Below are 12,645 nucleotides of genomic sequence, written 5' to 3' on the forward strand. Positions count from 1 at the left end.
TAGAGGGATATGAGGCGTGGCTAGAATGGGTGATCTGTTTGGTATTTAGAGCAAAACACTTCAAAGACATGTGTTTGAAATATATTTTATATATCTGAGACCTGTGCTATTGCCTACAAATAGCATGATAGGTGACCTTTAACATGCTTGTTTTCTGAAGAGAGTTCGGCTCGCTTAGGGCTTATATCCTCATTTAACTCTTGATCTAATAAACTAAAAATAAATGTAAAAACAACTCCTCACTCGGAACAGCAGCAAAAAAAACGCTAAAAATATGGTTTTATCTTTTGGGGCATTTTCTTTTTTTTATTAATCAACATGGGCCATTGTGCACATTTGTACACAAGCTACCTCTCATCCACTTCCATTACACTACCGCACATCTTATATTTTATTATTCCGAGTACTTTGCACTAGTATACTGCACTTAGTTTGTTGGTATATCCAGATTTCATGTAAATAATTGTCTGTGTCTTAACAGTTTCAATTGTCTTACCTTTTATCTGCTTTAACTGTTTGTTTGCACCATGTAAACCAAGGCAAATTCCTCATGTGTGTAAATCTACTTGGCAATAAATCTGTTTCTGATTCTGATGAGCATTTTTCCCACAATTGTTCGACATTACTCAACCAAGAAAACATCGATGCTGTGTTGAATTTTGACGACTCTCCTCTCGATTTAACCATCTGTCCCTTTGAAACTTCATCAATATTCTCACCTCTGTCAGGATAGTCGTTTCATACGATGGTTGGTATTTTTCTTTCTCCTGCGGCGCTCTCTTCTCCATCTTCTCCCGGTCCGTCTTCTGCTTCCTGTCGGCTCCTTTAGGCTGAAACAGGTGGAACAATTAATGACAAATACTGTATTTGCATTGCAGTTCATCCATTAATCCATTGATGTTTCTAAAAGTTAAAATAAGGAAATGGCAATAAAACAAATACTTTATGTCAGATTTTACAACTGATATGTGTTAAACAAGTATTTTCTGTATGATTCCAATAATTTTTTATAGTAGAAATTGCTAAATTTCAGTGCAAACAGAGAGACTACAACCTCTGATTGAAGGTGATTGAAGCGTACCTGTTACGGGGGGGAAGGGGGGGGGGGGTGGTGCTAGTGGAGGGTTAGGGTTAGGGTAATGTTGTGAATCGAGTGGCCCATGGTGGTGGTGGGGTTATGGTATGGGCAGGCGTATGTTATGGACGACGAACACAGGCCACTCGATTCACAACATTACCCTACCCCTAACCCTACCCCTCACACCAGATACTGCCTTGTTTTCGGACCCCCCCCAGACCCCCCTAATGAAGCAAAACTGCACGTTTCAGAGTGGCCTTTTATTATGGCCAGCCTAAGGCACACCTGTGCAATAATCATGCTGTCTAATCAGCATCTTGATATGCCACACCTGTGAGGTGGGATGGATTATCTCAGCAAAGGAGAAGTGCTCACTATCACAGATTCTTTCAGATTTGTGAACAATATTTGAGAGAAATGGTTATTTTGTGTTTATAGAAAATGTTTTAGATCTTTGAGTTCATCTCATGAAAAATGGGAGCAAAAACAAAAGTGTTGCGTTTATATTTTTGTTCAGTGTAATTATAACGCTTTCATGAAAAAGCTCCAGGGTTGCCACGTTAGCTAGCTAGCATAAAAAATGACATGGAACCTTTTAAAACCAAGACAAAATAAATAGGACTTTCTTTAACTATTTCTAACTTGGTTTGGCGTTAGGGTAAAGGAGCACAAATGATTAAAGAGCATATGCATGTTTTTATATTATATTATCGGATGTGTATCATATTTGCGATATCAACATTTTAATTTAGTCAAAAAGACGTTACGGTCGATATTAGTAGATCCAACAGCACAAAAAGAAAAAGGGGAAAACGTTGGCGTATAAAGGCAAGTTTATTTATACAGCACCTTTCAACACAAGGCAATTCAAGGTGCTTTACAACAATGAAAGAGAAACTACAACCTCTGATTGAAGGTGAATCAAGCTTACCTGTTTCAATGTCTGTATTTGAACCAAAGTAATGTTTGTAGACCCCTTCAATACATCTCTTAGTTGAACATATTTTAGATATATTATTTAACATAGGTGTAAAAGATATTAAGACTTGTTGATTTAGTTATAAAACAGCCAGTTAAAAAAGCGATCACACCTGCCTCATCACGTTAAATACGTATCGGTAAAACTATCTGTAACTATATTATTATATGTGTATCAACATTTCCCTTTTTTTTTTTAATAAGACGATACGCTCAATACCAGTAGCTCCATTAGCCCTTACATTTTTTTTTGTAAAATCATAATGTGTATATATTAGGGCTGTCAAACGATTAAAAATGTTAATCAGATTAATCACAGTTTAAAAATTAATTAATCAGATTAATCACCATTCGAACTATGTCCAAAATATGCCATTTCTTTATGTATATTGTTGTGGGAATGGAAAGATTAATGAAAGAAGGCGGATATATCCATTTAACATACATTGTATCGATGTATATAGAGGTGTACTACAGCAAACGTATTCTCCGTCGGGACTTCCTGCAACAACACGACGCCATTATCTTGATTCTGATTGGCCAGAAGACATTATCAAAGATGTTCTATTGAGAAGACGATCACTACGTGACAAAAGTTTTCAAAACCGTTTCTAGTCTTCGGTATTTCCAGACGAGTGGCTGCTGAACTCAATCTGACTAACTGCTGTCTGTGCAATTTACTCCGCGCGAGTTGGCGGACTTTTTTGCTTACTTTAACATCATTTTTCATGGTGGGGCTAAGCCATTTCTTGGTATGGCTGTAGCCTACCCCAGCCATACCCTGGCGCTGCCACTGGTGGGATGTATGGGGCGGGCCATTCTGCACATGCGTTAAATGCGTTAAATATTTTAACGCAATTAATTCAAAAAATTAATTACCGCCGTTAACGCGATAATTTTGACAGCATTAGCATAAATGGGAATTTTCTGTTTTATTAGCCATGTAAATAGCTTGTTAGTAATAAGGTGTTTTTCACAACGAAGGGTAAAAACTGAATATTTTGTGCATGTTAACTTAGTCAATGGACAATTTCATCCCACAGGAAATCAGACTGTTAAACACCTGAACTTTTGAAAGAACATCGATAACATCAAGTGTTTGCAACTTACAAATTATGTATCCAATATATCATATTACAATTACTTATATATAGACTCTCCTTGCACTATTTCTATTCTATTCTATTTGTATTTACTTGTTGGAGGAGCCTGTGACCTCAGAATTTCATTGATATATCTACACTGTTGCTACAAATGACAATAAAAGCCTTGAACCTTGAAATGTAATCTCTATAGTGGTGCAGGGAGGACGTATTTACCCTGAAGGAAGCTGCTGGTTCCCTCAACAAAAAAGCAACGGGATTTCTCCATAGGATTTTGGAATATTGTAAAAAATAATGTCTGTGGAAACTAACCCGTTTGATAAATGCACGTTCTGTTCAGCCGGATCATCTCCACATGTCTGCCCTACTTTTATAATGTTCGAATCATAAATCTAATATCCAGAAGCAAAATGCTAACGTTATGCTATAAAGCAGGGGTGGGGAACCTTTTTCCTCTCAAGGGCCATTTCAATTTTTTCAACATCCTCCGAGGGCCGTACAAATTATTGACCTCGGCTTAAAAATACTAAAATCACAACCCATTTATTTCTTCTTTCTTTCATGCTGTGCAAAGAAAAAGCAACCTCTTAATCGAGATATCTTGCCATGACTCGTGCATGCACGTGCACGGTTGTGGCATGACCACCAAAACAGAAAGATATGGACACAAGATGTGTGCAAATGTATTTAGTTTCCTATCCATGTGGACATGATTTAAGTGGGGGGGGACCTAAGCTCCTCAAGGGGGGATTTTTTTTTAAAATGTTGAAGTTAAAGCATCAATCTGGTGCACTTTGAGAGCAACATTAGTAGATCTATGGATACATCTCTCAACACCCATATGAAACAGAACTGGAAGCTTTTTCTTTATGGATATTTTACAAATGCTCTCCTTTTAAACTGTAGGCCTATTCTTGTTTATTAATAACAACTTTTTTTTTTACTGTCATATACAGTGGCGAGCCGTGACTTTTATACCTAGGCCCTCTGACCCCCCTTCCCTCGAAACAAAGAAGAGATATTACGTCACAGCGGAATGTCAAAACAGAGGCCCGGGGTGCAAAACGCATCAATGACAGCGACCCTCTACCACACAAAACAACACCATTTATATAAACACCTATCATGACAGGGCACCCACAGCCAAGTAACAATTACAAATGAATTAAGTCGGCATGGCGGCACACATTGAAAATGACTTAGGCCTACCTTTGATGATCAAATCACTGAAACACAAAGTCCATCCTCCTTTCCTTTTGGATGAAGCACTTGCGGGTCATGCAGCTGATCCTTTGCCACTCAATCTTGAAAATGACTCGGTTAATAATTTCACAACGATGTCATCACTGAAGTGAGCCATCATGAACGAACTTATGCTAATTATAAATATATCGATCATAAATCTATCGTTTAGATTTATGATTCAAAAATAATAATAATTAAAACTGCGGTCGCACTTGTGCGCGCAGTGATGAGCGGGCCCTCGCGTCCGTGCGCCTGTCGGGGAGGGTTGCTGGTCCCCCCCCTCAGTCCTCCGAAATGAGCCGTTTGTCATCCCTCTAAATTGTTTACCTGACTTTGCGTTCCTTTGTTTCTGACCAGGAAATCTTAGACATGTGCGCCAACTGTGTCAACCCTAACCCTAACCCTATATTCCGACAGTGAAGAATAAACATATTTATAACTAGTTTAGCTAGCTCCAGAGGTAGATGGAATAGCGAAGTGTGTTTGGTCTAACTGTTAGTGTGTGTTTTGCTCAGCTCCGCAGTCCGTCACAGCAAACATTTAAATGTAAACCTAAGACGCAAAGAAGTGCAAGATACATATAAACAACCATAATGTAGATTCAAAGATATGAGAGAAGTTGTAGATTAAGTGTAGACAGTATTTAAAAAAAGACAATGTTAACAGCAATGTAATAAGTATATACAGTATTATGCAAAATGACAAGTACTACATGGCACACAGATGTAATTTTTTAATTATAAGTAAAAGTATGTAAGGCTGAAGTGACAGCAGTGATGAGCTCTACACGTCTACACTCATACGTCTGTACTGCAGTCAGCGGAGGTTTGGGTGGATGATGTTCCTGAGCGCTGTTCAGGCTTGCTTTATCCAGCACCTCAGGTGGCAGCTCTGTCCTTCTGATTTGCCGTGCACTTTTCAAAGTAAGGGTCGTTCCCCAGCAGATCCATTTCTCCAGAATTGTGGTAATCACAGAGAAAACAAGAGATCATAATAAAGACATGGTTGCTAAAGCATGATTGAACAATGTAACTGTAAGCCTTATAGACAGAGAAAGTGTTTGTGTGGGGGAGGGGGGGTGTGTTTATTTGTAGGCTTTAGGAGATTTTTCATGAAACCATATGGTGCTTCACTTAATAAATACAAGGGCTGAAGCCTAATATTTACATTTATTATATGCTTTAGGAGCTGTTTGTGTTTGTTGTAGAACGTGTAGGTGTGTGTTGTAGAACGTGTAGGTGTGTCTATGTGTTTGTGAGCGTTGATGTGCGAGGCAGACAGGCAGGTTTCAGTAGCTTATCTGACATATAAATGGTCCAAAAAGGTATATTCTCCGTTAGCTTACGAGGTCCTCGATTCAGCTAGCAACTGATTTCTTCATAATTTAGCATCACATTGGATATGGGCAGAATTTGTGCTGGATTGGAATTTTTTGGAACATTTCCCTAGGAGGACTTTGCATGAGAAACGCACATTTTTCAAAATGGCTGACTTTCTGGGGGGCGGGGCTAATAAAAACCAATTTGAAATATGTGTGCAATCATAATAGCAATATGTATACAGCGTTTCGTGAATATCAGAATAACTATATCCGAGTAGTTTGGAGTAATTTGCGACATGTAAATGGTCAAAAATGGTGTATTCGCTGTTAGCTTACGACCTCCACGAGTAATTTTTCAAAAATGTGCTCCTCAATTAAGTATCATATGGGATAGGGGCTAAACCTGTCCTGCATTGGAATTTTTCCGATCATTCCCCTAGGAGGAGTTTGCAAGAACGTGCGTAAAATGGCAGAAAAACGCACATTTTTCAAAATGGCCGACTTTCTGAGGGGCGGAGCTAATGGAAGGCAATTTGAAATATGTGTGAAATCATAATAGCAATATGTATACAGCGTTTCGTGAATATCGGAATAACTATATCCGAGTAGTTTAGAGTAATTTGCGACATGTAAATCGTCAAAAATGGTGTATTCGCTGTAAGCTTACGACCTCCACGAGTAATTTTTCAAAAATGTGCTCCTCAATTAAGTATCATATGGGATAGGGGCTGAACCTCTCCTGCATTGGAATTGTTCCGATCATTCCCCTAGGAGGAGTTCGCAAGAACGTGCGTAAAATGGCTGAAAAACGCACATTTTTCAAAATGGTCGACTTTCTGGGGGGCGGGGCTAATGGAATGTATCTACAAATATGTCCGCAATTCCATGAGTAATGTCTGTGCTAAAATTGGTGAAGTTCTGAGAGTTATATGTGACTACCACACAATAGGGGGCGCTAGTGAGCAGTATTTTCTGAAAAATTACGGGGGTTTTTTTACATTCTTGAAAAGGTCGTGGGCTGTGATGCGTGTCCCAAGTTTTGCGTACCGAAACACATTTAAGCACATCGTCATAAAAAAAAAAGTACAGGCCACGCCCACAATTATCATTCGTTGTGACACTTTCAATATAAGTCCATACTCATCCCCAGAGTATGTCTAAAAAAAAAAAAAAGATTTCGTCCATCATTTCATGAGTTATACATTTGTCATTATTTTTGGCGCCCCCTATAGTTCAAAATGGATATTACTTGTTGTGCTTATTCCCCAATACCGACTGAACCTTACCACCAAAATGTATGTTTTTTTGGTACATTGTTGATGAATTATGAGCATTTCTATCTAAGCCCCGCCTTTTTGCGAACACGTTTAGAGTACTGACGGCCACATTTATCGACTGAACATGCTCATTCCCTACGATAATCTGTCTGACCCTCCAGCGATACTGTATACTGAGTTTGGTGTTGAAAAAACAAAATTTGAAATTTAAGTGAATATTTCACTGTTTTTAACATTATGGTAATTAAAAAAAAATGAAGGAGGTGGAGCTTTCGGGTTCCAGGACATAATATGTAGAGTAGGTCCACCCGAAGAAGTGGGCAAAATGTCAGGTAATTCTGAGTTACGGTGCCACTTTGTAAAGGTTTCCAAAAATGGAAATGTAGTAGTTTGGATTAATTTGTGACATGTAAATCGTCAAAAATGGTGTATTCGCTGTTAGCTTACGACCTCCACGAGTAATTTTTGTGATGTTTGGATACATTGTTGATGAATTATGATCATTTCTTTCTAAGCCCCGCCTTTTTGCGAGTACGTTTTAATTCATGGCGGAAATAATTATCGTTTGAACATGCTCATCTCCTAGGGTAATGTGTATGACCCTCCGGCAATACTGTATACGAAGTTTGGCGTTGATAAACTAAAAATTGAAATTTAAGTGAATATTTAAGTGTTTTGAAAATTATGCTAATTTAAAAAAAAATAAAGTAGGCGGAGCTAAAGATTCCAATTGGATTATTTGTAGAGCAGGTCCACCCGGATATGTTTGCAAAATGTCAGGTCATTCGGAGTTACGGTGGGACTTTGTGAATTTTTCCAAAATGGAATTGAAATAGGTGGCGCTAGCGAGCAGGTTGGACAATTTGAACTCATTGACTCCAGAATATCAAATTTTTCACCGGTCCTGGCGTCCGTGCAAAATTATACAACTTTTTCAGCATCCTAAGGGCCTGAAAACAAGGATTCCGTAATTATATAATAATAATAATAATACCACGAATAACAATAGGTATCCTTGCACTTCGTGCTAGGACGCCGTTGGGTCCTAGCACTCTCGTGCTCGGGCCCTAATAATAAAAGTAGGGTAGACATGTGGATATTATCTCTCTGAACAAAACGTGCATTTATCTAACAGGTTCGTTTTCCACAGACCTTATTTCCAGCTATTTTCCAAAATCCTATGGAGAAATCCCGTTGCTTTCTGTCGAGGGAATCCGAGCGCAGCTTACTTCCGGGTTTTAGGACGCGTCACTGCACCACTTGCATAGACCTCACAGCGGGCGGAACTTGTCATAAAGTCCGCGAAAAGAAAGCCCGCCCATTTAGAGGGAAGATATGATTGGTCAATTGTACTGTCATTTGACATTACTCTCTGGTTGAGTCACTATAGCTGGCCCTCTGTGAATGTACAGAGGGACCAACAAGCCCTCCGGTCTTCACATAACTCGCAGAGACGGCATTTAACCCTTCACATTCCAACAGAAACTGAACAGGCAGATTCGAAGGATTTATTTCTTTGGAAATATTATTTTACACACAATTAAATCAAGTTATTTTAGTAAAACTAATGAAAAATATAACTACAAAAACATATAAAAAAAAATATTTAAAAAAAAAATGTTTTTTTTTTTAATGTTTTCAAATATTATTTCTTAGAATATCTTAGGCCCTCACAGAGGGCCTAGAGGGCCCTGACGGCTCGCCACTGGTCATATAGTATTTTATACCTGTTTACTTTATTCTCTTATTTTTTTAGAACTATAATGTTCATATAAAGATGTGCCTTTACCTCACTGGTTGTAGAAAAAGCTTCTTATATTCGTTAGCATAGCTAGCTAACCAGATGCTAATAACAACAAAGTTATTGACTGCATGATCAGTATGACAGATGAGCAGATCGCCACTGGGCTCTCAACTAAAGACACAGCCACGCAAAAACTGCGGCATGTGTACGGCTCCTTATGGGTAGGCCTACTGCAGTTTCTGAAGTGCCGAGCCACGTTCTGGTGCTCTCCGTGCGAACTGCACCCCTGTCAGACGAGACATATACCACGTGATGACACGTTAGGCTCGTGTTGTGTTCAAGTACCCTGACCTTGGCCAGGAAAAACAGGCACTCGCTTGTTTAATTCTTTTGCGGTCTAGATTTCTTAATTTTTTTTCTTTTTTGCGTGTGTTTATAAATTACCTCGAGGGCCGTACCAAATGGTCCTGCGGGCCGTATACGGCCCGGGGGCCGGAGGTTCCCCACCCCTGCTATAAAGGAACTACAGCCGAGTCCAGCAGCACGACTTCAACGTCACGCCGACTTCAGATCCATATTCAAACATACAGATTCTAGATGGAACGAGTTGAAGCGTTTGTTTGAGCAGTCTGCAGGAGGCAGGGACTTGCTTTCAAGCAGAACAGAGGAGTGTTTACGTGTTCGGCGTAATGACGTACAACGGCCTCCACGACTTCTGGAGTCCTATTCCGCCACTTGGTAACAACCATCGTTTTTCAGACACGTCCACTCTTCAGAAATCACCAGAGGGGTCACTGCTGATGGATTTAATGTCGTAGAACAAAACGTGATCCGTCTCTTCAATGTGTCTCAACCACAGACCTTAGTTCAGATACTTTCCTAAACCCTATGGAGAGATCCCATTTTTCACTTTTGACCTTTCCCCCTCCTCACCTTGAAGACCTTGACCTGGCAGGACGCAGAGTGCAGGTGTTCGGTGTACTCTTCGTTCTCGTTTTCCTTAAATGTGTCGATCTGGATCCGGAAAGGAACGCCTTTCTCTCCTCCGTGTTTACGCATCGTGAATTCTGTGCTTATGCAGTGTACCTAACAGAAAGAAAAGGAATATATAAGATTTAAGATCAGTACAGGAATGATGATATATTATAAACTGTCTTTTTGCCGAATAGAATTTTTGAGAACACTAAATTGTGACGACAATACAGCGGCGCAGGGATGTCGTATTTCTGTGTTAGGCCCTGAATGCAGCATCTTCCTGGTTCAAATAAGCTAAAGGCAGCTAATGTTGGGCTATAAAGGAACAACAGCACGGTCACATGACTTCACGTCACCACCGCTAAGCTAAAGGCGACTAATGTTGGGCTATAAAGGAACTACAGCGCGGTCACATGACTTCACGTCACCACCGCTAAGCTAAAGGCGGCTAATGTTAGGCGTGATGACATTTAGTCCTCTCATTTAGACACTTGTTAGCAACCTCCGTTTTTAAATTCATCAGTGGGGAATTTACTGATGTACTTGATATTGTAGAATAAAAATCTCTTCAGCTTGAGTTAACCACAGACCTTATTCCAGGAAAACAACCACAACAAAATTGAGCTCCAGGCGTAGGAACAGGAACAGATCACTGACTGCTTCTGGTAAATGAAATAACGAAGGAAGTGTTGTCCGTGGTGCTACCTGGATAAAAACTGAGGTTCTTTTCGACGGGTCCCAGAGGAACTCCACAGTGTTGAGCTGAGTCGGGTTTGCTCGGGGGTCGATAATGCCGACGGACATGGGGATATCTGCAAAGCAAAACAGGCTGTTATCAGAAAAGGTCATATTTGGCGTGCTCAAATCCACTGTTGTCGCCTTTGTTGAAATAACCCTAGTTTAACTTTTGGGACGCAGCAGTGCGCACCTCATTTTTTATGTATTGTCTATCGTAGATGGTCACATAGTTTAGTAATTACTGTGACACTTTGTGCTGAAGTTATTCATTCCAAAATGTTGGAAAAAGGCAATCATGGCCCTGGTTACCAAACGTCTCCTTCACTAAAAGGAGATGATGGAGTTATAACCGATCATCTGACGTCTGCTGGAGGGAGTTCATGAAGTGAAGGAGTTTTCAAACTATTAGGCAACCTGTACTGTAAGAATCACACACATTATTACAGTGTGGTGACTACACTGCTTTGCCGATTCTGGCCGAGTCTTAATTGACGGTCATAGGTGCGCTCGGGTATTTATACAACTAGCACTACTCCTTGATTATGAGCATGTTTACTCACCCAGGTCCAGGATGCGGTCCCCGGGTCGGTTCCAGCGCCAGCCCTCCAGCTGCTGGTGCTCCGTGTACTGCAGCCGGCGGTCATGAAACACCACCCGCAGGATGCTCTGAAATACAATATAAGATAGAGGTTAAAGATCTCCCATCATGATATTTTTAGACTTATATTATGGGTCTCAGATATATACAAATATATTAAAAACATGTCTACGATGTGTTTTGCTCAAAATACCAAACAGATCAAGCATTTTAAAAATCCCTCATATCCCTCTATTCCAGCCCCGTTAGAGAAACGCTGATTCTCTGCTGGCCCCGCCCCCTTTTGAGCAGCAGGCACACTGTGAGTTCTGTGATGAGCAGGCTGCTCTGTTTAGATGCTCAGCTAAATGCTGCCGTGATTAAACGCCATCATGTTCCAAACCACATCAAGGATTCTCTCTGAAACAGTCTGGAGCTCAAAGGCTTTCTCTCTTGCCGGTTATACCACAAGGTGAGTTCCTTTCTACTTCCTGCTTCTTCACACACATGCTCTCCAGCACAGGTTAGCTCTGAGTGTTAGCGATGCTAATGTAAACACAGACCATATGTGACCCGCTCTATCGAAATCAGTCGGAAGTCGCAACGGCTCATTTCAGAATAAACGTGGATTTACGTAAAAAACTATTTTTCCAGGGTTCGGGTGTTTTGTTTGATTTTAAACAAACCAAGTCTTGGCTTTCAGAATATGAAACTTTTATTTCCAAAATCACACGATAAGTACATTTTTGAAGCTCGTAAAGGGACGAAGACAGCTCTCACTCGCACCCTGCTGTTCCACACGCCGCCCCCCTCCCTCCGCTGACATTATGAACGTAAGAGTATAGTGATCATAGATAACACGGCAGGGTCCGTTACAGTTTGTTTTCATCTGATTTAAATTAAACAGAGTCTTGGCTTTCAGAATATTAAACTTGTTTCGGCAAATTCAGATGATAAATACAACTTTGAAGCTTCGGCATAATTACAAGCGGGGAACGGAGTAATTTAACGCCACAGCAGGCACAACAACAGCCGGTGTTTCTCCTGAGGATTTTCCCCGGGAGACAAACACAATACACACAAACGCAAAAATACACAAACACACACATGCACACACGTATATACACACACACTCGCGAGCTTCCCCTCCAAACGAAAATATCTTCCCTCCGTAGTATTTTGATCATTTGCTCCACTAATAATCAATCAGATCGATGGATTCCAGAGAAGAGGAAACTTTAAAAAGGCCTTTTTCTCAAAATAAGGACTCGGTGAAAGTCATTATATAATGTGACATATTTCGCTTAATATTTGGAGTACAAAAACAATCTTGATATCATTAGAAAGCTAGGAATATCCTCTTTCCAACAGTGTATACAACTCAAAATGTGTCTTCGGGTCAATGCGACTGATTTCGATGGAGCAGGTCACATATTACGTCCAAAACAGTCGGGCATTGTTTCTGATAGCAACGTTTCTGATTGGGCCGTGGGTCCACATTTCAGATATTACGTCATATTGGACGCAAATCTGGATCAGCTCCGTTGTTCCCCGTTTTTAGAGATTTGGGTACGGAGCAAAAGAGAGAGGGTTTTATTTCCTGAGGCTG

At 40.2% G+C, this 12,645-nt stretch overlaps 1 protein-coding gene across 1 annotated transcript in view; it reads right to left on the bottom strand.

The window, feature by feature from the left end:
* Positions 1-12,645, bottom strand: part of tfcp2 (transcription factor CP2) — a 38,455-nt gene that overhangs the window by 18,105 nt on the left and 7,705 nt on the right. The window contains exons 5-8 of the mRNA XM_034086414.2: positions 11,020-11,125; positions 10,427-10,533; positions 9,680-9,832; positions 720-830 (exon numbers count right to left, since the gene is read on the bottom strand). Coding sequence (XP_033942305.1) covers positions 720-830; positions 9,680-9,832; positions 10,427-10,533; positions 11,020-11,125 — 477 coding nt within the window. The remainder of the gene's footprint in view (positions 1-719; positions 831-9,679; positions 9,833-10,426; positions 10,534-11,019; positions 11,126-12,645) is intronic.

This window comes from Pseudochaenichthys georgianus, chromosome 7 (genome assembly GCF_902827115.2).
Source record: "Pseudochaenichthys georgianus chromosome 7, fPseGeo1.2, whole genome shotgun sequence".
NCBI classification, from domain to species: Eukaryota; Metazoa; Chordata; class Actinopteri; order Perciformes; family Channichthyidae; genus Pseudochaenichthys; species Pseudochaenichthys georgianus.